Source organism: Chlamydomonas reinhardtii, chromosome 12, assembly GCF_000002595.2.
Source record: "Chlamydomonas reinhardtii strain CC-503 cw92 mt+ chromosome 12, whole genome shotgun sequence".
In the NCBI taxonomy this organism is placed as follows: Eukaryota; Viridiplantae; Chlorophyta; class Chlorophyceae; order Chlamydomonadales; family Chlamydomonadaceae; genus Chlamydomonas; species Chlamydomonas reinhardtii.
Window position 1 is genome coordinate 8,074,087 of NC_057015.1, and position 26,595 is coordinate 8,100,681.

The 26,595-nt window shown below is 62.7% G+C and overlaps 3 protein-coding genes across 3 annotated transcripts in view; 2 read left to right on the forward strand and 1 right to left on the reverse strand.

The window, feature by feature from the left end:
- Nucleotides 1–1,443: 1,443 nt before the first annotated feature.
- CHLRE_12g551650v5 (uncharacterized protein) lies at nucleotides 1,444–8,939 on the reverse strand. Its single transcript, XM_043069002.1, has 20 exons — nucleotides 8,568–8,939; nucleotides 8,253–8,398; nucleotides 7,981–8,077; nucleotides 7,509–7,595; nucleotides 7,173–7,226; nucleotides 6,817–6,889; nucleotides 6,334–6,467; nucleotides 6,000–6,063; nucleotides 5,632–5,781; nucleotides 5,242–5,342; nucleotides 4,899–4,949; nucleotides 4,647–4,686; nucleotides 4,352–4,441; nucleotides 4,098–4,140; nucleotides 3,670–3,771; nucleotides 3,347–3,446; nucleotides 3,039–3,167; nucleotides 2,726–2,768; nucleotides 2,411–2,516; nucleotides 1,444–2,238 (listed from the first exon to the last, which is right to left on the reverse strand). Exons 2-20 carry the CDS (start codon nucleotides 8,390–8,392, stop codon nucleotides 2,016–2,018), a joined length of 1,827 nt encoding a protein of 608 aa, XP_042918986.1. The 5' UTR covers nucleotides 8,393–8,398; nucleotides 8,568–8,939; the 3' UTR covers nucleotides 1,444–2,015.
- Nucleotides 8,940–9,109: 170 nt separating this feature from the next.
- On the forward strand, nucleotides 9,110–17,770 carry CHLRE_12g551600v5 (uncharacterized protein). The gene is made up of 25 exons (XM_043069001.1): nucleotides 9,110–9,554; nucleotides 9,696–9,811; nucleotides 10,016–10,036; nucleotides 10,196–10,226; nucleotides 10,376–10,402; nucleotides 10,580–10,633; nucleotides 10,976–11,049; nucleotides 11,487–11,625; nucleotides 11,844–11,950; nucleotides 12,086–12,305; nucleotides 12,498–12,561; nucleotides 12,839–12,982; nucleotides 13,202–13,325; nucleotides 13,645–13,702; nucleotides 13,964–14,105; nucleotides 14,376–14,491; nucleotides 14,697–14,759; nucleotides 14,906–14,923; nucleotides 15,103–15,124; nucleotides 15,342–15,431; nucleotides 15,601–15,770; nucleotides 16,107–16,178; nucleotides 16,388–16,556; nucleotides 16,767–16,917; nucleotides 17,117–17,770. The coding sequence occupies exons 2-25, from the start codon at nucleotides 9,702–9,704 to the stop codon at nucleotides 17,274–17,276; spliced, it is 2,346 nt and encodes a 781-aa protein (XP_042918987.1). The 5' UTR covers nucleotides 9,110–9,554; nucleotides 9,696–9,701; the 3' UTR covers nucleotides 17,277–17,770.
- An 839-nt stretch (nucleotides 17,771–18,609) lies between these two features.
- Nucleotides 18,610–26,595, forward strand: part of CHLRE_12g551550v5 (uncharacterized protein) — a 10,122-nt gene continuing 2,136 nt past the window's right edge. Inside the window, exons 1-15 of the mRNA XM_043068999.1 lie at nucleotides 18,610–20,530; nucleotides 20,702–20,818; nucleotides 21,108–21,223; nucleotides 21,513–21,548; nucleotides 21,826–21,911; nucleotides 22,078–22,145; nucleotides 22,390–22,564; nucleotides 22,862–22,958; nucleotides 23,528–23,602; nucleotides 24,006–24,086; nucleotides 24,359–24,475; nucleotides 24,655–25,329; nucleotides 25,588–25,731; nucleotides 26,003–26,071; nucleotides 26,365–26,472. Of these exons, the coding sequence (XP_042918988.1) occupies nucleotides 18,985–20,530; nucleotides 20,702–20,818; nucleotides 21,108–21,223; nucleotides 21,513–21,548; nucleotides 21,826–21,911; nucleotides 22,078–22,145; nucleotides 22,390–22,564; nucleotides 22,862–22,958; nucleotides 23,528–23,602; nucleotides 24,006–24,086; nucleotides 24,359–24,475; nucleotides 24,655–25,329; nucleotides 25,588–25,731; nucleotides 26,003–26,071; nucleotides 26,365–26,472 (3,510 nt within the window). The 5' untranslated portion in view covers nucleotides 18,610–18,984. The remainder of the gene's footprint in view (nucleotides 20,531–20,701; nucleotides 20,819–21,107; nucleotides 21,224–21,512; nucleotides 21,549–21,825; nucleotides 21,912–22,077; nucleotides 22,146–22,389; nucleotides 22,565–22,861; nucleotides 22,959–23,527; nucleotides 23,603–24,005; nucleotides 24,087–24,358; nucleotides 24,476–24,654; nucleotides 25,330–25,587; nucleotides 25,732–26,002; nucleotides 26,072–26,364; nucleotides 26,473–26,595) is intronic.

A 26,595-nucleotide genomic window follows, 5' to 3' on the forward strand; every position in this document is an offset into this window, starting at 1 on the left:
GGGTCGGCGGAAATTGTGCTTGCATTTTCCCCGCGACCGACGCTTTTTCGAGCTTCCCCGAGTCAGGCCAAAAGTCGGCACTTTCCTGGCGTCGGTTCCTTGATATGCTTATCAGCATATAGCGATACATCAATGAGCGCAAACGGGCTACCTTGAAGTGGGGGTAGCCCGAATCCTAGCGAAATGCGGACTCGCCTAACATGTCGGCATGCCCACTCCCGCGCCAGCAATGCGCGCCTGCCCCGGTCAATACAATCCTAGCACGCGCATATGGCTCAAGCACTCAACCAGGCATGCTGGGACATTTATGTGGACCCAGCTTGGGCGCTGGGCCCGTCCGTGGTCGCTGTGACGTGTGGGGGGCCTGCGCGCCAGGGCTCCGTGTGGCTCGAGCACTGCTAGTCCCGGGGTCGCGAGCAGGGGGTTGGCAAGCCACCTACCGGTTCTGGCCATGGTGGGCCGCCGGTCGGGGCGCACGCAGCGCACAGGTGCCGAGGCAGCTGACCGGCCTGGCCAGGGGAGGCATCCTGGTCAGGCCCATACCGGACCGCAGCCCGCACCCGCGTGTGCTCGCTACTCTACCACCTACCACACACAGCGGTCACAGACTGCACCGCTACACGCAGCAAGAACCAGTCCGCCAGCTTGCCATGTCACCGTCCCACCGCCGCAGTATCAACTCCTGCAGTGCGAGTCCAGACTCCAGAGGTAGGTGCTGCACACGCACCTCAGCCCCGCCGCCCAGCCCCGCCCGGCCCATCCATGATGACGATGGCCCACGGGCAGTTTGGCAGGGCTTGCAACTTTGGGGAGCGGTGGTCCCAAATGCAGGCCCTCGGGCGATAAAGATTGAGCATTTCCGGGGTGCATTCTTGCCGCGTGGGGCTGCATATGTACGGTCCCCGATCTAGCCAACTACCCTTCCCCGGAGGGTTTTGGGGGGAGGGAGACGAAGGCCCCCCAAACGCTAAAAACTAGGAATCTTTGGGCCCCTGGATGCCGTAGGCGAGAGCGTGGTTGGGGACTTTCTCACCAGCGGCGGCGGCCGACCCCTGGAAGATGCAAGGATGCAGCAATGAGAAGGAGTGGGACTGAGCGGGGCAGGATGGCGGGGGGTGCCAGGGGCGCGGCTCGTACTCGATGTGCGAGGGGGGGGCCGAACCGGTGGAGGGAGCGCGATGACGCCTGTGCCGACCATGGCAACTGCTCTGCCCACAGGCCTGGTCTTGGCGCCGCCCTTGGATTGCCCTTGTGCTGTCCGTCTCCTTTGAGGAGGGCTTGAACTAACGGCAGCATATGCACATGGAGGGCTCAGGCGGACTGGGGGCCAAAGCAGCATTCCCAAAGAGGGCTTGCGGGACCGGATTCACCAGGGGTTGCACCGGGACGGGGGCGTGTCGTTGCACGACCTGGCCCACCTGACTTTTGAGGCTTGAGACCTGCGCAAGTAGTTAACAATACAGATATAATACATGGCCACATGAAATGTCAAGCAGAAGGTGTGCAAAGGGTCGGCGGAAATTGGGCATGCCGTACGGTATTGTATGCGATGTAGCAACGCGGTGTGTGTCTCTGGATCACACAGCACCTTTTTGTCTCGAAACAAACAAGCCTCATTTCGATGCACAATCGCGGCCAAAGTCTCTTCCACCTCCACTTGTCTGTGGTCGTCAAGCAAACCCAACCGCTAAATGTGGGCGCTCAAGCACAGGCGCGCGCGGGTATGTACGATGGCAGTGTGCGATGGAGCCGCCCGAACGTGTATGTGTGCGCTTGTAAGTCACGCACGTATGTACAACTGAAAGTGCGTGACCTACCGTATCCGAGTATCCGACTAGGTCCTACTTCCTCGCTCTTCGTATATGCGTCCGGAGCTCTTCCTCTGCCAGCAGCGGCAGCCGCTCAGACGGCAACCACAGCACATGCCCGGTCACCTAGCTAGCTAGCTATGTACAGTACACACACACACACACACACACACACACACACATACACACAAACACACACAAATTACTTCATATCAACTTGTGGGTGGAAGCAATTAGATGGGCTTGCACGTACGAAGCAATGGGCTTGTTCTTCGTAATCAGCTTCTCCACGTCAAGGAAACCTGGCTTGCGGGCGCTGCAGCCCTCCCAGAAGGCCAGCGGGTCGATGCACTCAAGCTCGGCGAAGGGCGGCTGGGCCTTGGGCGCGCTGTTGTACATGTTGCGGCGGCCCTCGGGGGTGAGGATGACCCTGGGGGAGAGGTGGGGGTGCGACGGAGAGTCCGGGCATGGGCGCGTGTGGGTTTCGCGCGGCGGCGTGCGTGCGTGGGGCATATGGATGGGGTGCTGCCTGCCAACTACGATGGTTACTCTACCCTACCACAATCACACATGACTCATCAGGGCTCATGCGCGTGACTCACTTGCGCTCCTGGTTCTGGTCCTCTGCCAGCAGCGCCAGCTGGGCCTTGGATGCGCACAGCTCGTCCTCCAGAGAGCTGATGCGGTCCTCATAGTACTTCTTCAAGTCTGCGGACAACAACCATAATTTATATAATGCAGGCAGAGATATATAAGTGCTGTACGCGGGGTCACGGGCGGTGAGCAGGCAGACAAGCAGGCTTGTGTGCGCTTTACTGCGGGCGTGTGCGGCAGCGGTAGGTGGGCATTGCGTGAGGGAAGGAAGCAATGTGCGCTGCCACTGCCCCACCCCACCGCGCGTCTGGCGGTGCACCCACCCGCAATTGCCTTCCGCACGTTGGTCTTAAGCTCGTTCAGCACCTGCATTGACAGCGGGTGCAGCAGCAGGCCAGCCATGCACGCAATGCTACCGTGTTCATTCATGGAGTTACTCGTGACCAGATGGATCTCGCAAAAGACTTGCGACACGAGTCGCACGACCCCGGTGGTGCAACACTAAGGCTCTCATGCCACCACCTCGCTTGCGCCGCCGCAAGTGAGCGACACCCATGCATCTCGCCCCAAGTCATCAGGTACTAGGGATCGAGGCGGCTGTAGCTATGGTATCACCAGCACGCGGCCGGCACGCACCTCTGTGGTCAGCTTCGCGCGCGTGGCCTTGGACTCCTCATCCTCCTTGTCAATCAGAGACTGCTTGGTCACATCCAGCAGGTCCAAAATGACCTGGGTGTTGTCGGCGGCGACCTGGACCAGGGCATCCTGAGATGGGGAGAGCGGGAGGGGGTGGGGCGGGTTGGGGCGGCGTGCGACCACGGTTGGGCTAAGGCTCGCAGGAGTGACAGGCGCAATCCAGGGCACGCGGCGCCGAACTGATTGCAGCGCTAGTAAGCAGCCGGCATGGCGGTCCGGGAAGTGTTTCTCCGGACACCAGGACCTACTGCGGTGGCCTCGGTCTTCTCCTTGGTGGCCAGCAGGGCCTGGTGCTGGTTGTGGATGGCCACACGCGCGTTCTCGTGCACAGAGGTGATCTCGATGGAGCTGCGGCGGCGGATGTGGAAGGCGTGAGGCTTAGACGGCGCAAGGGACAAGGGCACGTGGGTTGTGAAAAACAAATTGTGAACGTCGGCGGCGCCAGGGGCGTATACCCCCATCTCCCCCTCGCGGCATACGTCACTTCTCATCCTCGGCCATGTATCTTTATTTTGGTTGTCCATACATGTCGGGGCCCGTACTGTACCGGCGCTACTGGTACGGAACTCACTTGAAGCCGACGTCGTGCACACCAGTGGTGCTGGCCTCGGAGCCGAAGGCCACAGTGGCGATCTCGAAAGCTCCCTTGACAATGCCAGCTGCCATCTTCCAACTGCAGCAGCACGCGCCATGCAGGGTACGAACCATACGTAAGCCGGGGTCAAGGCCGTGGGCCAAGGCCGGGGAGCGTGCCACACAAGACAAGCAGCTGCGACAGAGCTCCGCTCCCCACACAGTCACATCACACTCTTCTCCCCCGCCTTTTTCACCAGAACATCAGTTCACGCAGCGCATGTCCCATGGCAATCCAACGTTGCTTGTGTGATGTGTCCGGCAAGTCTCCAACCACGCACCCAAACCCCACGCTACGGTACTCTTTTTACAGGCGCCTGTATTTAAACTTTTCCCATTTCATGTATCAACACGCACACCACTTACGGGTTGAACTGGACCAGGGCAGCGAAGAAGGGGCTCGCAACGCCTGCACGGCGCGGCGACGCACACAGCACAGTTGCTTCTTCCCACGCACACACCCCGCATTAGGCCCGTACGTGTGTGCAGCTCTCCGTTCTTCCCAACTAACCAGCAGTCAGCCGCACGCTCAGGCATGCCTACTGGTTCTGAAGGCTGCGGACAAGCAAGACAGCACGTGTCACGCGGCCGTCCATGTGTGTGTCGACGCATGCACGCACCCGAAGACGCCTCAGTGGTGCCGGCCACGGTCTCCGCAGTGCCCAGCACCAGGCTGGCGTAGCTCATGCCCATCAGGACCTCGGTGTAGTCTGCACCAGCAATAAAACGACAAGCAAAAGGAAGTAAGAGCCAGTAATTACGAACAAAATTGTAGCACAAACCCCCGCGTGGCGGCGTCAGTGACTGCTCGCGCGGGGACAGGATGTAGCGGAGCAGTGGAAGAGAGGGCAACGAACGAACCCCTGCTCTACCCATCCATGCTCCGCACGGCCAGGCACGGCACGAGTGACTCACATGCGCCCATCTCCGTCGATGTCTTCTTGTCTTGGTAGTACTGATGTGCGAATGGGGGCGTGTGTGTGTGTGTGTGCGTGTGTGTGTGTGGTGTTGGTTGGGGAAAGGGGGCGGGGGAGTGCACACGTGTGATCACGTGCACGCAGGAAGGCTCGCTCGTCAGGGGAGGACGCGCGTGTCAGGTACAGCAAGCCGGTTAAATTCGCTGAGCACATACATACGGTGTCCACATTCGGCGCACCGACCACTCACCGCGTCGTTGACCTTGTCATCCCAGGTCTCAAAGTCCTTATCGTCAATGAGCTGCGCGGGGGAAAACATGTGTTCGGGCGGCATGCACAGGTTATTACACGATGCCGCCCACTGCGCTTGAGAAAACATGGCGGGGGGGATACCCACAGCGGCGCCGTGCCCGAGCCTGTGCGTGGTTGTCACCACCCCGCCACAAATGTGTTAACACACCCGACTTGCCCGCCCGGCGCATACCGTACGCATGTGCGGCCGGGAGGTGTCCGTCATGTTGCAGGCAGCCCCACGCACGCACGCACCCATATCCATATATACCCACACCGGCGCGCACGCGGCACGCACGCACCTTGGTAACCTCGGCGTGGCGCGGGTCCGACAGGGTGGGGTAGCGCGCCTGGCCCATGCGGCAAAGGCCGTGCGAGTTCTTGGTGCAGTCAATGTCCAGAGCTGCGTTGTGCCGCACGTGGCAGTGGAGGCGCACGGTTCTGTTAGAGCCATGCGCGATGCATGCCGCCCCTTGTCGGCCGCTCGTAGTAATGGCATCATAGCATTATGCGGCGTACACATGCCACTTGCACACGCATGCCGTGCAATAGTGTCCTGCGTGTGTTTCTAGTATTCCCTTCCGTCCTGTGGGCCTCGCTATCACACGCAACCACGCACACACGGGCGTGGGATCGTTCCGCTTCCCATGTAACACGTACAATCCCCACACCACATACACACACGAACTCACTAATCACGCCGTTGTCCTTGAGGTAGGTGGGGGTGTTGGGCTGGCTGTAGGACTCTGTGCTCAGGCGCCGCCGGCTGCGGCGGACGCTGGGAGGGGAGTCGGTGAGGGAGTCGACGTAGCTGTCCGTGCGGCCGCTGCTCACGTCCTCATCTGTTGCATGTGTGCACACAAGCAACAGGTTATGTACGGCACTTACACGACGGTATGGATTGTGGAATCAGGTTTCCGCAACTGGACCGGTGGAACGGTCCGCTGGCGAGGTTGGGAAGTAAAATCAATCACACGAAGGCACGCGGGCACATGCAAGCTTGATGATACGGCTAGTTGAGGAAAGTCGGGGTTGGTCTTATTCGCCGCTGCCCACGCACCCACGGTGTCGCACACGCGCTCCCACTCGCGGTCAGCCAACAGGTCAGCGCCAAGGTCCAGGGTCTGCAAGCGTGTGACGTTGTGTCTTAGAAAAGCACCAAGGGAAAGGGGTGTACGTATGCGTGCCCGCCACCAAACCCACTGCCCTGCATCGCTCCTCCGCTCTTACCCTGCCCTTCTTCCCCCGCCATAGCAAGTACGGTACCCCCTTCGGCTCGCAACGCCTTTCCCCCCTCTGCCCCTCCCGCCCTGGCCCGCGCCACCCTGTGCATCCCTGCCAAACCCTCTCCACCTCGTCCTCCTCCCTGTCCCTTGCCAAACCTTACTCCTCACCTCGTCCTCCTCGGTGGAGATGTCATCGGCGTCCTCAAACTCATCATCATCACCCGCGGTTAGCATGCGGCGCACGGCCGAGGTCTCGGCCTCCGTCTTGGAGGCCGCCAGACAATCCTCGCGACAGTCCAGGTCTGTGAGTAATGATGAGAGGTCAGGAAGGGAGTGGCGGGGGTTAGAGAGGGGCAGGTAGGCGCGCGGGTGGCGGGACGGAGTGGCGCTGGCGGGTGGGGGGTTGGGCATGCAGCACAGATCGATTCGGCAGCAATAAAAGGGGGACGGTTGCTAACGTCTGCTACAGGATGAACGCACGGTCAGGCGGGCATGTCATCGCAGCCAACCCACATTGCCACACGAACATTGCCACACGCACACACCCTTGCTATCTCTCGCTCGTCGCCCCTGCTGCACCCACGAGACCCAGCCAGCAAGTAAGCAACTGCTGGCACCGCGCCTCAATACGTACGTGTGCGTGCCACGTACCGGAGCAGGGGGTTGAGGTGGGGCCGCCAAGGGCCAGGAAGCCGCAGTCCGCGTCACCGTTCTTGCCCTTGCCCTGTGGTAGGTGTGCACACGTGTGTTCATTAGCGCGCTACTTATCGTGTGTGCTTGGCAGCCGCTTCCAATGCAGGCACGCGTGCAAGCGCAGCAGGGTAATGCATGCACTTCCACGGGCGGTACCTGTGCTCTACAGCTCTGCTCTGGATCTGTGCTGCTGATCGTCGGTCGGCCTTGGTCCGCAGTTCCATTGATGTGCAGCGGCCCCACCGACCATGCCATAAGCACATCCGCCCAACCGATGGCCACGGCCCAGCAACTAGGAAACAAAACCCATCCACCTTGCCGTGGCAGGTGTTCTTGGCCTTGCTCTTCTTGGTCTCGACCTTGCTGGACTGTGACGATGGGAATGAGCGAGCGGCGAATGAAGCAAGGGGCGGGCGGCAAGAGTGCGTGTTAACATACTTGAAGGAGGACCCAGAACCGAAACCAGCCCGCTGGAGGGGGTTTGCCTGTCGTCTTCGACATTCTCATGGGGATGTGAAACCATCCTACATGCACTGCGCTGCCCCCACGCGTGCACACGGCGGCGGCTGACAGCCCCCTCGCCCCGCCGCATCCATTATTCCTCATTGCCAAGCGCCTCGAGCGCCTCGCTGTCCTTCTCACGCTCATACCTTGCAGGTGCCGTCCATCTGGTCGAACTTGCGGGACTTGCTGGTGGTGTCACGCAGTTTGGACAGCTTGGCGGTGCGCTCGGGTTTCTGCGGTGAGCGCGTATTCGTGGGAGTAGTATCGGCGTTTTCACGTGGGGTAGGTTGTGAGGACGGCAGCAGGGGGGCGCGGCGACAAGCAGCAGGGCGAGCGAGAGATTGAACACGGCCCTTCATGTTGAGAGGTGTGGGGAAACAGTCCAATCAAAAGCGCGGAAGTCAGGAAAATGATGTTTGCCAACCCCCCACCCCCCCCGGCCCCCCTCCCACACACGCGCGCGCTTCAAGAACACATGCATTTAGACATGCATCATACCGCCTTACACGCTACCCAAATCCCCCCGCCCACTAAATCAGCTGTCGCGCCCATGTTCCACCTTCCACCCTCCACACACGTCAAGGCAACCAGCAGGCCAACCACACCTTCCACACCAACCTGGAGGAAAGCACCCAGGCGACCGTGCTTGGACTTGCCGTTTCCGCCCTCGCCAGGGCTCAGATCGGGATCCTCCGCCACACGCTTCTCGCCCTTCCTGTGGGGCCGCGGCATAGTCGCGCATAGATACAAGCAAGGTAGATAGGGGCCAGCGCGCGGGCGGTACGCTTTCCGCCGTGTTCCAGGTTCCGTAGGGGCCCTCGGTTTCCATAGTTTCCAAGGGCGGCTTTTGAACCCGAAGGGCCCCGCACCGCGACAGGTTCCAAACTCACTCGCGATACCGCGTCATGCAGCCCTTGACACGGTCGCGTTTGTCCTCGAGCGCATTGTCAGCGGCAACGCTGCAAGCTGCCACCACCACCACGACTAGCGCCGCATTCAGACGCAACAGGCGCCTGAACGAGAAGGTCATGCTTGCCTGCGACGCCGCACGAGACAGGCCCATCACGTTTCGGTTATCGAAATTCAGGATGCGCACTCAAGTTCCCGCCTTCAAAGGCCTTGCCCTCTGTCGAAGCCGCAGCTCCTGCTGACCATAATGAACCGCGATTACGCCATGAAGCATTGCCCACCCAAAGGGAACACACCTTCCAAGCTTGCCACTCCGTAGCGAGCGAGCGAGTCAGCAGCTACGAGCTGACAGCAATCCTTTAGTCGAGCGCAAAGTTAATGCTATTCACGTGGCATGCGCAATACAAAGAGTACAAGTATCGCCTCCAATACAATTCTGCTAATCGATCGCGGCCAACCGTCGCTTCTCCCCGTCAGTCAACCATTGCAAGCGAGGGGAGTTCTTGCCAGAATCCCGCAGCACATAGCTAGAAAGGATAATTACTTGTTACGTTCACCCGGGTCCAAACGAACACTCCCAGGGCACCAACCGTCTCGAACAGCGGTTGGTAACGTCGAGGTAGCCATCGTCGGCAGCTTCAGCAGGGAAAAGGCATTCCTGCAGAATTAAAAGGAGCTGAACTGGTGGTGGTGTGAAGGAATTTCAAAAAACGACCACTCGAGTAATAACTCTCGATAGAGCGGTTAGTTGGGGGCCGCATTCCTATGCCACCCGATCGATCGAGTGAGTGCACAAGTAAGAATTGTGCGCAGTCGCACTGCACCTAAGTACTATGTTGTGTGCTGTAGGCGCATTGCATGTATCATAGCGCAACTTGGGTGCAGCGAAGTACTCACACGCACAAGCGAGCAATCCCTCGTGCTCGCTCCTTTTCGCGACATAAGCCTCTGGCTCTTCTTTCCAAGCCGGTAAGTCTCATGAACTCGTAGCAAATGTAATTTCGTCAGGCGAGCCAGTGCTTGATTGGCCTTTCTACACCCGCCCCGCCGTTTTGCCTCGCCTAGGCGCACACGTACAGCGCGCGCGCACACAGTCGGAAACGGATTTGATTGGTTTCATTCCTGCGCATGTCGTGAATGGGGCTTACTTGTACTTCGGCCCGGCTAGCGACGGTGCGTGGTACCCTTGAGCTCGCAGCCCATAGTGGGAGACGCCCATACTTGCGCGCGCAGGTCGACTTCCTTCTGTGTTTAAAAGGCGCCCGCTTGTCCGATACCGCAAGGTAAGCAGAAATAGCAGCAGCAGTGCTGCTGTGGGGCAGTTGTGTGTCCAGGGCGGTCTCTAGTGTTTCCGCACGTGTTCTGGTTTTGCCGAATACGCAAGCGCAATACAACACAAATGCACAATATCATCGCCTGTGCAGCTCGCCATGCGGCGCACACTCGTCTGGCTGCTTTTTGCAGCCGTGGCGGTTGGCCCGCACGCTGCGCTCGGCGCCAAGCCCTCTGGCCTTGTTGTCAAACGCGACAAGCTGAAGGGGTAAGTGGTGGGATGGGCCGGTACGACCCCATGAACCGCTTGTAACGGGGGTTGCATTTGGCACTTGCTGCTGGGTTCATCAGGATGCGGCCGCCTTGTCTGACGGTGTTTTGGGTCTTGCGTTGCTTCGACTACTGCGTGCTGGTTGCTTGTGTCTCACCCACCCCGCCCCTTATCCCGCCCCGCTCCCTCTGCGCTGCTCAGGTGCCTGAAAAACTTCAACACGTGAGCCACTATGTGGGGTTTTGCGCAGCTTCTGCTGACATTCCAGTATAAACCCCTGCTGCTGCTGCTGCCAGTACGTAGCCCCCCCTTGGGCCCCCCTCGCGCGCTTGTTGTTTGCTTCTCTTGACCTACCGCCGGTGCGCATGCCATCCGCTGCAGGCACGTGAATGAGAAGCTGGTGAAGGAGAAGGTGAGTGCGCGGCATGCCATTCATGGTTGCTGTATACTGGCACAAGGAGATGGGACGCGTGCATGTGCAAATCTTGTGGTCCGCCGTGCTACGGCTTTCTCCAACTAACGCTAACAACCACGTACCGCCGGTATTTACCCCACGCGCAGGACGGAGAGGGCAAGGGCCGCGGCAAGGTGAGGCCTCTTGTTGCAAGCAACCAGAGCATGCTAACGTCACGAGCAAGCAAGCAAGCAAGCGAAACGGAGATGATGAAGGGACCCCGCCATGTGCGCTTCCATCTGTCGTGTTTCCAAGCTCGCTCGCTCTCAAACCCATGCGTGCCCCCCATACATACACGCACACGAACACAGGTCAAGCAAGCCAAGGGCAGCAAGTACATCGCTCGCAAAAAGGCTCTGTCTGACGTGAGTGCTTAGACGCGCATGCCGCAGCAGGCCATGTCGGGGGATGGGATGCATGCAAATGCAGCATCTTCGGGCGAGCGAGGCCACGCCCGCCGTGTGTGTTTGTGTTTACGGCGTGCCGCGTCCGTGGGTGTCTGGAACGTGATCGTCGAGCTTATCGTATCGCCCACTAGAAAGCAGCAAGAATGCCGGGAATGCCGCCGGGAACAAAGGTGCCATCCATACCCGTGTCCACCTCCCCTGCCTTGCTTGTGTCCGCACGCACGCACGCATATTTTGATTTGCCCCAGTGCCACACACCACGTGCTCCACATACATTCTTGATTGCTTCCCTACGTACAGTATTACGGCAAGACCAGCAAGCAGATCAAGTACGAGCAGCAGTCTCGTGTGTGCTCGGCTCAGACCTTTGACAGGTGAGCGCTACCATGCCGTGGTCGGGCTAGCTAGCCAGCCGTTACCCCGATACCGCCACCTAAGCGTCAGCCTGCATGCGTCCTCCCTATCTTCGATCGTGCCCGCCGCTCTGATCACGCGCCCCTGCTGGATCCCTCCACCCACAGCGCCGCCGCCAACCGTGATTACGCCGAGAACTCCAAACAGGCATGCTACAACAAGTACTGTCCCAACACCAACCCTGAGGATGAGTGCTCTAGCTAGAGTGAGGTTCTGGTGCCGCCGTGCTGCCGGGTCTGTGTTCGTACGTAGTGCTTCACGCGAGCACAAGTCATGTGTGCTTGCTTGTGGCCTTGTGCCGGGCCCGGTGCGTGGGTCGGAGGCGCGTTGATGACCCAAAGCTGTAACGAAGACGTATGTGCGCTTGACTTGTGTGTGTCTGCCTGCCCGACTGCAGCTATACCAAGAACCCGTGCGCCAAGGACGCCCAGCCCTGCATCGATGAGGTGGTGGTGGTGTTCGGCACCGCGGACGGCGTGGACGACACCGACACCTCTGACTGCACCGAGTTCGACTGCCGGCCCAAGTGTGTGAAGGTGCGCATCTCCTGTCTGCTGGGCTACCTGCACCAGCCATGTATGGAGGGATGGCAAAGCGCCGCTTACCCAAGCGCGCGTGTGCTTGGTAAACTTCCGCGCAGGCGCGCGCGCTGGGTGCGTGCGTGTGTTGGGTCCTTGGTCGGAATGGGGAAGCCCTGCGTGTGCCCAGCGCGCGTGTGTGACGCAGCCTTGCCCCCACAATTTACACCGCGCAGGTGGTGTCCGGAGCGGCTGGTAAGAGCTCTACCTTCGACGTGGATGACTTTGGCTCCTACGATGGCACCAGCGCCCGCCGCCTCGCCGCGCGCCGCCGCTTCAGCCGGTGCGTGCCGCCACGCACGTGCCGCGTGCGCGCACTCGTGCAAGCACCCGCCTGGCTGGCGCCCACCCATCCAATGCCCCGGCTCCACTGGCGCACCATGAGTGCTTGTTTCCTTTCTTTCCATCTCGTTCGCAGCATGATGCTGGAGGCGAGCATTCGCGGCGAGCACGATGATGCGACCGTCACGCCCAACCTGTCGGATATGCCCGAGGTGCTCATCCCTGTTTACGAGCACCTGCGCGAGACCAGCCGCAAGGAGCGCTTCCTCCAGGCGGCTGTCATTGACGAGGATGATGACTTTGACACGGAGCAGGAGGAGGGCGTTGACATTGACACCGATGAGCGCACCAACGAGGTGGGTGGGTGGGTGGGGACCATGGCCGTTGATTGATTGGGTGCGTGTGCAGATTGAGGTGGAACGAACGCATGGCGTCAATACGGCCCTGACACAGCAGCGGGCGCACGCACGCACACCCCTGCATGCGCCACTTGGACCATCACCGCATGCAACCCTGCGAGCCGATCTCCCTCCCTGCCTGGTCCCCAGGTCCTGGACCGCGTTGCAAACAAGTTCGACAAGAAGACTGTGGACGCGTTCTGCGCCGACCTGGGTGCGTGCATGCTTTTGTATGTGTGGGTGTGGGTGTGGGTGCAGCTAGCTGCGTGTGTTGGAAAGCACAAATCACGGGCGGCGGGTGTGCGCAGGACGGCGACCACCCATGTCCTATGTGCTCCCTACTGCCCGTACGTGCCCCCGCCGTCGCCGGATCCAGTAGTCATCATCAGGCAGCCACAAGGACGTCCCAAGCAACACGCCTGCCTGCTTCCGCATTATTTCCGCACCCCATGAATAACTCCACCCCATTCCACCCCATCCAACTAACGCAGATGATGATGACTTCCGCGATGCCGCGGTGAAGCAGCGCAAGAGCTTCATGGACCAGGACTCTGACCGGCCGTCGCCGCCCAACCCCAACGCCGGCCGCCGCATGCGCCGCAACCTGCTCAACTCCATGCGCGCCCGCCGCCTGGGTACGTTACGTAGGCGGCGTTAGCTGGGGGTGTTCGTAGATAGCTGGGGGCGCGGCGGATGGCGGTGTGGTTACTACTGGTTGCCATTGCCATTGCTTGCCTGGTGCATGGCTGGGCGTGCGTAGCACGCAGCCCTCACAGCCTGTGTCACTCACGTCATACTCACACACTCGCATGCCCTCGTGCACGCACGCACCGAAACACAACGCACGCATGCAGGTGCCAGGGAGTCGGACAGCAACACCGCCGAGTCGTGTGTGGCCACCTCCGTCACCACGCCCCTGGACCTGCGCGCGGCCGAGAACGACGACTCGCTGCTGTGGGTAGTAGTGGGTAGTAGTGGGTGGGTAGTAGTGGGTAGTAGTGGGTGGGTAGTATGGGTAGTAGTGGGTAGTATGTGCCTGCCTGCGGGCTCGCGGGGTATCCTTGTGTGTGTGTGTGTGTGTGTGTGTGTGGGTGGGTGCCTGTGTGTGTGTGTGTGTGTGTGTGTGTTCGTGTGTTCGTGTGTTCGTAGGATTGTGTGCGTGTGGGTGGGTGGGGGGTGGGGGGAAATGTGCTGCCGACGAGGCGGGTTCAATAGTACAGCCACGAACCGGAAACGGATGCAGCAGTCACGTACTCTGAAGCTGTGTTGGGTGGACGCTGGACGCATATGCTTGCAGGTACTGCTGCACTGTCAGCGGCACCACGCTTAGCAGCAAGTCTGACGCCGAGGAACTGGTGAGTCGCCCGAGTGGCCGAGTCACCCGTGGCAGTTGCATTTCAGGAGGATACGCAACCGTGCGCGTGGCTGGGCTGAACCCCGTGATCGCGGCTGGGTTGCTGTTGGCTCGGCGCATCCCCCATCACCAGACACATCCGTACCATTGCGTGTGCTGACGGGTGCGAGGCAATAATGCTCACGGCGCTGCCACCACCACTGCCCATCAATTACCGGCTTTGCACTCCTGCGCCCAATCAACCCCCACCGCCCATACACAGGAGTGCACGGATGCGACCACCGGCGCCGTGGCGGATCCCTCCCTGACATTGAACGTGGATCCGGGGGGCACCAGCCCCTCCTGCGTCTGCAAGCCCGCGTCCTTCGCGCCCCCAGACCTGCTCTACACTCTGGGCAACCGCGGTGAGCGACGCAGGGTGGGGCGTGGGGGCCCGAGGAAGCTGCGCGAATCTGCCGCGCCTGCTGGCTAGCGGGACAGAAGGAATGGTGGGACGGGCAGTCGAAAGGCCGCTGTCCAGTACTCGAAAGGGCGCACGTTGATGTGCGGTGCTGCTGGTACCGTACGGAACGGTACGGCACGGTATGGATGGGTGCTGCACGCCCTTTAACGCTGTACGTGCGTGCGCGCGCCGCCGCCGCCTTCCTTGCTTGCGTGGCACCGCGCGCGTGCAGACATGGAGATGGATTGCGTCAGCAACGGCACGGGCCTGTGCAACATTCCCGACGCCGGATACGACATCCCCAACGACCCCGACGAGCCCATGCCCCACTACTACGCCATGCTCAAGGTAGAGGGCCACGTGTCTATCTGGCAACGACCCCTGCGTGTGCACGCGTACTGACTGAGTCCTGACATGCGGATACCGTACGGTATGTACGCGCACGTGCTGCCCAGCCATCCGTCAGCCATCCCAAGCTGACCCACGCCCAGCCCGCTCACGGTACCGTCGTGCCTGCGTCCCTCGCCCCACGCCCTCACACCCCCACCTGCAGCGCCTCCACACCGGTGACGGCATCACTCAGAACCTGATCCCCCGGGAGGACAGCGGCGACCCGGTGAGTGTGGCGCGAATGCGCGATGGCCGTCGTCGTGGCTGCCGAGTAGCGCAGTGTTAGTTGTTGATATGCCTACCTGCGTTTCCCATTCATTCCCATCAACACGCCCCCTACCCTTGCCACCCACCCATTCTTTCCACACGCAGCACTGGTACAAGCGCAAGGTAAGGAGGTCATGGGCCAGGGGAGAATCTGGAGGCGGGCACGTTAGGCCAAGATAAGTCACTGAGCGGCAATGAGAATTGTTGCATGCTGGATTGCCGCAGGCACAGCAACTGCAGCAACACACCAACTGCTAACCCCCCCGCCCCCCCCCCGCTCCCCTTAACCCTGCATACGACAGGTCTCGTACATGGACAAATACGGTGAGTGCACGAGCTTACGAAACGCCTAAGAACAGATTGTAGGCTGGAATAATCTGTCGTGTGTGGGCGCTATAACCCGCGCTCACCTGCCTACAGCTTTGGCCCTAACACCCCTGCCTGCTGCTTGGCCCCGTGAAGATGTTCCTGAGCCCGTCGCAGGACGCGCCTGCATAGACAATCTTTGATCCTAAACGCATACTCGCATTCCTACGTACAGAGATCATGAAGAAGGCTCGCCTCGCCCAGTACATCTCCCTGACGGTGGACACGGTGTGCGCGGCCGCCAAGGCCATCAGCGTGCTCTTCGGTGCGTGCATGCGGCGGTGTGGTTGCGTGGGCGGGCGGCGTGGGCGGGCGGCGGGGGGGGGGGGCGGGGGGGGGGGGGCGTAACACGCCTTTCGCGATACGGCTCGTTGTGCCTACCTGCATGCCACTAACCTGCTACATCACAATCCAACACCTTCATGCACACACAGTGGGCGGCTTCGGTGGCGTGGTGGGCACTGACGTGCACCCCGCGGAGATCCCTTGCGCCATCCTGATCCTCGCCCCGGATACCGCCGGAGCCATTTACCAGAACCTGATCGCCGACATTGACAACCAGAACAGTGTCATTGACGGCACCGAGACCACCCTCATGTATCAGGTGCGTGCGTGTACCGCATTGTGCGTCTGTTTGTGTATATATGTGCACGCGCGCTCATTCGTCGAGCGAAGGGCTCCTGCAAACCCTTCTAGCACCCGTTGCATGCACTTCAGCAGCGTGCGCGCGTGTGCGTTGTGCTTTGACCACTCAGACGCGCTGCCACATAGTAAGCATTCCTAACCTAACCACGCACACGCCCGCGGCCCGCCCACCTAAATACGGTATGTGTTGTGCGTTGTGCTTTGGCCACTAAGACGCGCTGCTACATGACAAACAATCCATCACTCCAACACATAACCACACGCCCACCACCGATGTAACCACGCACACGCACAGACGCTGCACATCGTGGGCTACAACCAGGAGGTCGCGCTGGACCGCACCCTCGAGTACACCCAGGCCGCCGGCGTGAGTTGCCGTTTCGTACCGTGTCGAGTCACGCCACGCCGCGCCGTGGCCGCACGCTTGTTTGCTGGCTGCACAGGCATGCATGCACTCTGCCGGGGCTCGTAACAACCTCCTACACCCAACCACCACCTTTCAACCCGATACTTTCATCGCCCCTCACCTCATGGACCCACTCCTCCCATGTCCTCATCCACATATCCTGTGTGCAGGACACCGTGGCCGCGGCCCTGGGCGACGAGACCACCAAGATCAAGAACGCCATCACGGCCATGGGCGCGGAAGTCATCACCAAGATCGAGACGGAGCACACCAAGACGCGCACCGAACTCACCCAGCTTGTCAACAGCGTGGAAGCCGACATCTTGGGCGACATTGCGGGTGCGTGTTGGTCGTGGGTCGTGGTTCGTGAGTAAAAAGCAGCAGCTGGCATGTTTGAGGCGTGGCGAGGTCACCTGCTGCCTCGCCAAGGTGACCAGCAGGTGGTCAGTACCGTACCGTACCTGCCTTCTTTCTGTCCCTCACTTCCCCCGGCCCCCCGGACCCTCCGCCATCTCGCCTCCACGCTCCTCGTCCTCCACGTCATCACAGACCTGCTGGACGTGGTCACCAAGAGCCAGAACCGTGTGGACGCCTCGCTGTGCGACATCAAGACCAAGGTGTCACTGGCGCAGCGCGAGGTCGACTACCAGCGCCGCCTGCTGCTGGTGCCGCAGGGCAAGATGCCCGGCTATGTCGGCAGGTGGGCGAGTTCATTGGGTTCAGTGTGCTTGGGTTGGGGTGATTGGGCGGTTAGGGTGGGTTGGGAGCGGACGAGGCTGCACAAGGCGGGGGCGAGTGGATGGGTGGGGTGGTTGAAAGCTGCAGGAAGGCAAAGCGCCCCGTCCCACGTTCCCACCGTCCCTCCTTGCGTGCCGCTTCTATCTCCTTCCGCCCCGCAGCATCAAGGACGCCAACACGACCGCCTACAAGCAGTGCAACTCGCCCTTCGGCTCCGTCAACCGCGACGGCTCCAGCCCGCTCAACACCTGCACCCAGCTCTCCAGGACCAACATCGCGGGCACTGTCATCAGCTGGGGCTGCGACGTTCCCATCGCCTAATAGGTTGCATTGGTTACAAGAGGCACTTGCTGACGCGAGTCACGAGCGACATCTGCTCTGGACCTAATAGGTCCCAACGTAGCGCCCTGCGCTGGTGCCCAGGCTGGGCGCTGATGCAAAGTGTAGCTAGAAACCCGAAGCAAGGGAAAGTGATGCATTTGTTAGCTAGATAGCAAGGGATAGCGTCGGCGACACGGACATGCACAAGGTGCCTACCTGGGATGTGGCACCAAGGCACATACACACCAGAAGCTTTCCAACGTACATATCTTCGCGGATTATAATTTGTTTGTGCGGGGAACATCGAGTTGCGACGCTCACGGCTCACGGCTCAGCCCCAAGTGCCCTACTACCTAGCTACCGGACAACCGGACTGTGTTAGCATTCGGGGTGTGCCCTGCTGTACATATCATGCTACCAAGTGATATAAAGCTGCGTTGATGTACATAAGGACGCCCACTCGAGAGAAAGTGTTGTTGTAAGGAGGCTGGACTTGCCCCGCGACGACCCCTCACCATGCCGTCAAGCATGCCGTGCCCAAGGGGGGAGTAGGAAACAAAGTGCCAGACCCCATGCCCCAAAATCCCCCGGGACTCCCCTTGACTTGAGGGGACGACCGACCCCCCACGGATAAAACTTTGTTGTTTAGGGGTTAGAACCCCTCCATTTTCTACCAAAGTGGTGCCTGTTGACGAGCACTTTCCCTCCGTGCCATTGTTCAGAGACTTCGGTCACAGGCGGGATCCCAACCGTGGGATTGCCCTCGACCCAGCCCAACCCGCGCTCAACTCTCTAGCGCGTGACGAATGGACAATGCGCATCGGCAGCCTTGTAAGACGTGAACTCATGCGCACCAGCGCTTGAGAGAGCCCAGTCGTGTCAGTGCGCGTGTGTCGATTGTGGGGACATGTCCCGACGTGTCCACGCCCGGACGCGCAACTTAGCCCTCCCACGCTTTATTTTTGCGAAGTAAGTCATAACATGCACATATGAGTAAGCCATAACATGCACATATGAGCCTCGTACGGCTGCGTTTGGCCCCTGGTTCTGCTTGTGGGGCGCTTCCCGAAATCCGCCAGGATGGGCTCCCGAAACCCGACGGACCCCCAGGGACGAGGACCGACCCCCACCTTTGGCGGCCCAGAACTTCCTCATCAGACCACCCCTGACAAAACTTAAAGCACGTGCATAATGCTCCCCTGAAGCTCTGTAATTTTGAGCATGGGGTAAGAACCGGAGCTTCTAACCCCCCCCTGCCGTGCCGCCCCGGAACCCCAGCTGTCACCGGACTCCCCAGTCGCAGCTGTGCCTTGCAAGCAAGCTTATGGACAGATGAATAGATATGCGCAACACTCGGCCAGCGACTCGAGGCCTTGCTTGCGGAAGAATGCAGAACTCAACCAGAAGGTTTCCCGGGGAAATGAATGTCATATAATGCTATGTTCAACTATGCATTTGTGACGGAACGACAGCAGCTGCCCGGCTTGCTGCTAGCGTGTTTCGCTCTCGCAGCATGCCGCAGCACGATGGCGCCAAAAAAGCTTATCCAGCTCTATACAGCCCGCATATAGACGCACCCATTGTACACTGCTATCGCTTTCTATTGTAAGTGCTTCTCTGCAGGAAGTAAAACAGTTTGTGTTGTAAAGCTCGAGCCAGAGCGTTTGGGACTCCAAATGCAGACTTAGAATTCACATTATTCTTCATCATGAAACGGGCACGCTCTGATGAACCAGAAGCAGCTGTGCGACAGGCTGTGAAATCCGCTGCAGCGTATCCCTTGCCCGGCGACGAAGACGATGACGATGTAGTCCCTTTGAGTTTGAGCCAGGATGGAATTGCTATCACGGGCGAGGCGGCCGCGCCAGGCCCCCGCGCTTTCGACGCAGATGTGTTGGTAGTCGGCGAGGCGCCTGCCACCGACCCCAGTGCCACACAGCGCCGCGCCGCTACGCCCTTCGCGCGCGCTGCAGCCCCCGCTCGACCAGGCAGCAACGGGGCCGCTGCTGCGGCGCCAAACAAGCCCGTCGTGGTGGACCTCAGCCTGGACGACGACGATGACGAGGCCGGACTTGGTAATGTCAGGCCGGGGGCCGCCAGACTTGGGAATGGCACCACGGGTGCCCGCACGCAGCCAGGCGGACCTGCAGCGCCTGGCGGGGCCCGAGGCGGCGAGCCGATAAACACGTACTCGCTGTTCGCGTACCCAGATGACAGCCCGGAGACGCAGCGCCGCAAGCTGGAGGCCTTGCAGCAGGTCCGGCAGGCCCAGGCCAAGCAGCAACAACAGCCACAACAGCAACAGCAGCAACACGATTACCAGGGTCGGGGGCCAGCCAGCCAGCGACCGCAGCCCGGGCCCGGCCTGCTCGGCCACCTGTCCGCCGCCGCCTCTGCGGGAGCGGCAGGCGGGGCAGGCGGCAGCAATGCAGCTGGTGGTGGTGGTGGCGGCGGCGGTGGCGGGGCGTTTGGGTCTATCAGGGGCATCCTGGAGCCGGCGGGCGCCGCGGGCCGGGCTGCGCCCGCTGCTGGTGGCACGCCCGGCGCGTACGGCGGCTACAGCCAAAACCCGTACCAGCCGCCGCAGAATCAGGCGCAGTACGGAGGTGGTGCGAGTGGCGGGTCGCAGTGGCAGCAGGAGCAGGGGCTGGGCAAGCAGCCCCAGCAGCACACGCCGCCGCCGGCCCAGACGCCGTACCAGCAATACCAGCAGCAGCAGCATCAGCAGCAGTCGCCGTACGAGCAGCTTAACCCCTACTTGCCGCCGACCGCCGCCGGCGGTCCCGGTGGTTATGGTGGAGGCGCCGGTGGTGCCTACGGAGGTGGCGGCGCCGGTGGTGCCTACGGAGGTGGCGACGCCGGTGGTGCTTATGGCGGCGCCGGCGGCAGCGGCGCGTACGGAGGCGTGCCCACGCCACAACCCTACGGCGGACCTGGCGCCGGCGCCGCGGCCTTCGCCTCCCGGTCAGTGAGCCACGTCAGCGACACCTACGCCGGCCCCGCCCGCCCCGCCGCCACCGGCGCCACCACGCACGTCTCCGCCACCGTCTTCGGCCCCAGCGGCTCCATTGCGGGCAGCTACGCGGCCGGCGCCGGAGGCGGCGGCGCTGGCGGCGCCGGCGGCGCTGCGCGCGGCATTGCTGTTGTGGACGAGGGCGAGGTGGCCAGCCCCCAGCTGACTCGGGAGCAGGAGCGGGTGCTGGCGCTGGTGCGGGCGGGCGAGAACATCTTCTTCACAGGGAACGCCGGAACAGGTCAGGAGGGGAGCGGGAGGGCTGCGTGGGGGGTAGCTATCTCCAAATCAGGCAAGGCTAGAGTGCTGCTGCTGCTGCCGCGGGCTCAGCTGTGTCTTGCAGCGGCAATCTCTATGTTTGACACATTGCAACACCCGTGTTCTGTGTGCGACGTTGTGTCCCTGCCCGCAGGCAAGACGTTTGTGCTGACGCGTGTGGTTGACGAGCTGCGTGAGCGCTACTCGGAGGACTTCGGCTCCAAGGTGGCGGTGTGCGCCAGCACCGGCATAGCCGCCACACACATCGGAGGTGAGGGGGGCGGGAGGCAGCTTACTCCACAACCCCAAATAAACACGACCCAGAACCCGAAGCCAGTTTACAGAGCGGGGGTAGAGGCGGGCAGGCGCTGGACTGGGGGCCGGGGCGGGGCCCGGGTGAGATCTGCGGGTGGCCGGACTGAGGCTCCGTCCTGCGCGGCCGTCGCACCCTTTCCACCCCCTCTCACCGCACCCACCGCCGCCTCCTCCTCCCCCTGTCACCCACCCCTCACCATGCCCCTCCCCCACCCACCCACATTCGCACCCGCCGCCTCACCCAGGCACCACGCTGCACAGCGCCCTGGGCTGCGGTGTCCCCAGCGAGTACCCGGAGTTCAACATCATGATGAAGAAGGACACGCGCCAGCGCATACGGGGCTACGAAGTGCTTATCCTGGTGAGAGCTGTGGGGAGTGGGGAGGGGGCTGGGGATTGGGGAAGCGGGCAGATCATCAGAGCGGGGAGAGGGGCCTGGGCCCAATGAGCGGGTGCCGATGTGTGTGGGGGTAAGGGAGGGGTGACACGAGCGCAAAGGCCAGCGTTCTCTCGACGAGACGGAGGCGGTGGAGGATGAAAGGAACTGGACGCGCTAGACACTGGATGGCAGGAACGCGTGTACGCCTCTTCCACCTCCACGTAACCCATTTGTCCCTGCCCTCTCCCGCCTTGCCCCGCATTCGCCACAGGATGAGGCGTCCATGACGTCCGGCGAGTTCTGGACGGTGAGCCGCTGAACCGCTGACTGTCAGCCAGTCAGCCCATCAGTCAGGGGGGGGAGCTGCTGAGCAGCTGCATGCATGCCGTGTTGCGTTGAGGTCTCCTCTCAGCCGCCACCGGCACCTCCACAGCACCGCGCGTCGCCCCCCCTCCTCCCGCCCGGAGGCACCTCCCCTCGGCCCGCCACTCTCACCTGCCCACTCCCACCAGCCCGCTCTCATCTGCCCACCCTCACCTGCCCACGCTGACTGCCCCCTCTCCCCAACCCCCTCCTCCCCTCAGGTTCTGGAGGTGCAGCTGCGGGCGGTGCGCGAGAACCCGGCGCCGGCGGGCGGCCTGCAGCTCATCTTCAGCGGCGACTTCTTCCAGTGAGGCCGGGGGGAGGGTAGGGAGGGGGAGGAGCGGGCTGCGGGCTGCGGGCTGCTGCCCACCTGCAAACCCGCCCGCCGCTCTGAGAGTCCTCCACCACCTCCCTCCCATTCCCCTCCCACTCCCCTCCCACTCCTCCACCCTCCACCTCGCCCCCGACTGCAGGCTGCCGCCCATCACGCGCAAGCCCTACGGCAACGACCCCATCCCGCTGCAGCAGTTCACCAACTGGGGTGAGCGAAGCCAGCAGCAGCAGAATGCGTCCTTGTCTCCGAGATCGGTAGCCGTCTTGACGACTGACCCTGCTTTCTCCGCCCACAACTGCTCCTTCCCTCCCTCCCCAACCCCTCCCTCCCCCGCCACCTGCCTGCGCCTTCACTTCTTAATTTCTGGAATGCAATTCCCTCCTCCCAATGCCACTGCGACCCGCCCCCATTCTCTTAGCCAACCATGAATGCACCCCCCCCCTCCTTGCAGGCTACCTGTTCCAGAGCCCCGCCTGGTCCCGCTGCCGGCTGCAGCAGGTGCTGCTGACGCAGGTGTTCCGCCAGGCCGACCGCCTGTTCGCGGCGCTGCTGGACGACATCCGCTACGGCCGCAACGCGCGCGCGGCGCTGCAGCGCATCGCCGCCACATGCCGCAGGCCGCTGGAGTGAGTGCGTGTGTGGGTGGGTGGGTGGGTGGGTGGGTGGGTGGGTGGGTGGGTGGGTGGGTGGGTGGGTGGGTGGGTGGGTGGGTGGGTGCGGCTGTGGGTGGGGCGTGTGGGGTTTGGGCCTTTCGGGTGTGGGAGGGAGGGAATGAGCGCGAGCTTAACAAACAGGTCTCGGTGTCATCGTCACCGCCGTCTTCTAGACTAGTTGTCCCTGGACCCCCACCCGCTCGCCTGCTCACCCCTTGCTCCCCACCCCCCCACCCCACCCCACCCCACCCGCGCACCCCGCCCCTCCAGCTGCTCCGACGGCATCAAGCCCACGCGGCTGTACTCGGTGAACAAGGACGTGGACAGCCTCAACCGGGACGAGCTGGACAAGCTGCCGCAGGAGCAGGCGAGCAGGCGGGGGGAGAGACGGTTATCGGGAACGGGAGTGATTACCGAGAATCGTTTTGAAAGTAACAATGCGAACTTGTAATTAATTTACAATGTTAAAGTGCTGACGTCCATGAGGGACAGCGGGTAGTACACCGTGGGTCGGGGGCCTGCGTGCACCAGCCTCGTGGATAGAAAGCAGGGGGGAGGGGTTGTGGGGGTGGGGGGTTGGTTTCAGCGTTCCCATTACGAAGCCGGAGACACGAGGATGCAGGACGGGGTGAGCTGCTCGAGCTGGGGGTTGGGGGTTGGGGGTTGGGACCTGGTGTCGGCTGGCAAGGCCGCGGCCTCAGCGATGTGTTTTGCAACGGCACGAGCCCCCGCACCTGACCTCGCCCACCCCGCAAAAACCCTTTATGGCCCCCCACACCCGCCCCATGTGCACTCGCCCACCCCGTGCCCCTAGTCACCACCACTCCCCTCCCCTCACCGCTCCCCTGCCTCCCCTCCCTCGCCCTCCCCACACCCATATCCTGTTCCCCGTGTTTCTTAACCTTGCAATCACCCCCTCCTCCAACACACCCGCAGGTGACTCTGGAGGGCCTGGACGGCGTGGACCTGGAGCAGGCCATCCTGGAGATCCAGCCGCCCCTGGAGCCGCAGGTGGGGGCGGGCTGGGGAGCTGGTGGCAGGGCTTAGTGGGTGCCGCTTTGCGGCATCACGCACAACCACCTCTGCCTCTGCCTCTGCCGCTGCCATGCCATGCCGTGCCGTGCCGTGCATGCTGCCGTAACAGCACCTCTTGCCTGGCGCCCCGCCCCCACCCACCCCACCCCACCCCACCTGCTGCACCTGCTGCTCCACTCCCCTTCCGTAACAGCGCAACACACGCCCATCCCGCTGCTCCTACCCTGCTCCCACTGCCCAAACCTCGCAAGTCGCAACCCACCACCCCCCGCCGCGGGACCTCCACCCACCTCCTGCGCCTCCATTCTGGGTTTGGATCCTGTAACCCACCCACACCCACACCCACACCCACACCCACACCCGCCCCCGCCCCGCGCAGGAGCTGGCCGAGGTGGAGTCGCGGCTGTGGGGCAGTGACTTCTGGAAGAGCTGCCTGGCGGCGCAGACCTACGGACTCAAGGTGGGGGCGCGCGCGTGTGTGTGTGTATGTGTGCACCTGTGCCTCTGCTTACTCCCACCACCTCCTCCCCCACCTGCATCTCCCCCACCTCGTTCTCCTGCGCCTGCTCGCCTGCCTACTTGCCTACCTGCGCCCCCGTCCCCCTCACTGCACGTCGGCACTTCATATCGCACTTGTGATTTGATCGCTCCATTATCCACATGAACGGCTACACACACACACACACACACAGGGCGGGCTTTCGTTACATTTTCTTTAACACACACACACAGATCGCGGCCCAGGTGATGCTTGTCCGCAACCTGGACCTCAAGGGCGGCGAGGCGGGCGGCCGCGGCAGGCAGCTGGTCAACGGCAGCAGAGGAGTGGTGGTGGGGTGGGCGGCCAAGGTGAGGAGCAGGGAGGAGGGAGGAGGGAGAGGGGGATTGGGGGGGTAGAGGGCAGGCGCGGAGGGCGCAGGAGAAGCTGCGAGGCTGCCACCGTGCTTTAGGTCCTGACATTGGCCCCGAACCGAGCCGAACCGGCCCCGAACCAATTGTCGGCACCAACCGCCACACCAACCACCCAGATCGACATCATCAACCGCCTCAAGGGCCTGGTCAACGCCCTCAACGCGCCCAACGCCCGCGTGGCGGCGGCGCAGGAGGCGGCGGCCGCCGCCGCGGGCGCCGCCGCGGGCGCCTCCCTCCACGCCATCCCTCCCGGCGCCGCTGGCGCCGCCGGCACCCCCAATGACCCTATGGTGCTGGACGAGTTGGGAGAGCCCATTCAGCCGCCGCCGGCGCCGATGGAGGTGGAGGTGGCGCCGGAGGCGCTCATTGAGAATGGTGGCGGCGGCGGCGGTGTGGAGGCGTCTGGGTCTGACTCGGAGCTCTCGGACTCGGACTCAGAGGAGGGCTGCGGCCGCAGTGCAGGCGCCGGCAAGGGCAGCGCGGGCAAGGCCGGTGGCAAGACCGAGAAGGAGTGCGCCTCTGCCGCCAACAGCGCCGGCGGCGGAGCCGCTGCTGGCGCCGCGGCTGCGCCGCACACTGGCGCGTACGGCGGTGGCGAGTTCGTTGGCGGCGCAGCCGCCACCGCGGCGGCGGCGGCCGCCGCCGCTGCGCGGCTGGCGGCCGCGGTGGGCGCTGCGGCGGCTGCGGCGGTTGCGGTGCCGATGGGCGGCGTGGGTCCGGGCGGTGTGGCGCTGATGGTGGCGGGGCAGGACTACACGCCGCTCACTGCCAACCTCAGCACGCCGGAGCAGGTGGGGCGGGGCGGCAGGGGGCAGGTGGAGGCGGAGGGAGGAGGGCGGAGGGCGGGGTCTGTCAAAGCCTAGGGAGCGGAGAAACGGTTTCTTCGGCTTCGGTTTCAACTACGCCCCACCGTCCCCACCCCCAGTCACACGTACGCTCACACGCCCATACACCTGCCCTCACACCACACGCCAGCGCGACTGTTTCCTTACGGGATTGGTTCAAAGTTAACCCCCCCACACCCGTGCCCACCCCCCCCACCCGTGCAGATCAGCGCCAAGATCTCCGAGCTGGAGCGCTGGCGCGGGCGCTACGTGCCGGTGGTGCGCTTCGCCAACGGTGTGACCACCGAGGTGCTGCCGCTCACCTTCACCAGCCGCATGCCGCGATGGGGCGAGTGCCACAGGCTGCAGGTGCGCGGGCATGTGTGTGCGCGTGTATAGGGGGGGGGGGATTGCAGATACCAGCCCAAACTAAACCGAACCCAGGGGGAGCGGGCCGAGCTGAACTCGGTGGTCATCCCTCCTCTTCCCGCTCCCGGCCTGGCTCCCATCCCTCTCGCCCTCTCCTCGCCTGCCCCTCCCTGCTTGCCTGCCCCCCCCCTTTGCATTGGGTTTGGTAGTAGCTGGGGCTGGTACGGTATTCACTCACCCTTCACCCCCTCCCGCTCCCCCTGCCCCTCAGGTGCCGCTCAAGCTGGCATGGGCGCTGACCATCCACAAGTGCCAGGGCATGAGCCTGGACCGAGTGCAGGTGGGGGGGCGGGGGCGGGGAGGCGGGGGTGGGGGCGGGGGCAGCCCCACTGGGGCAGTCCCCGCTTCAACATCGCCTTCATTTGCTCAGTCCTGCCTGGAACCCCTCGCCCCCTATCACGCGATGCCCCCCATTCCGTTGTCGAAGCATAGGCCAGGGTCTCCTCCTCGCTCTTTTGCATTGAATTCAGTTTGTTTGGGCTGTTATTTGCAACCCCCCTCACACATCCCTCCCCCCTCACACATCCCTCCCCCTCACGCCTTCCCCCCCTCACGCCACCTCCCCCCCCTTAGGTGTCCCTGGCCAACATCTTCGCCACGGGCCAGGCCTACGTGGCGCTCAGCCGCGCCCGCAGCCTGGAGGGGCTGGAGCTGCTGGACTGCAACGACGACTGCGTGCGGGTGAGGGGGAGGGGAGGGGAGGGGAGGGGAGGGGAGGGGAGGGGAGGGGAGGGGAGGGGAGGGGAGGGGAGGGGAGGGGAGGGGAGGGGAGGGGAGGGGAGGGGAGGGGAGGGGAGGGTACTC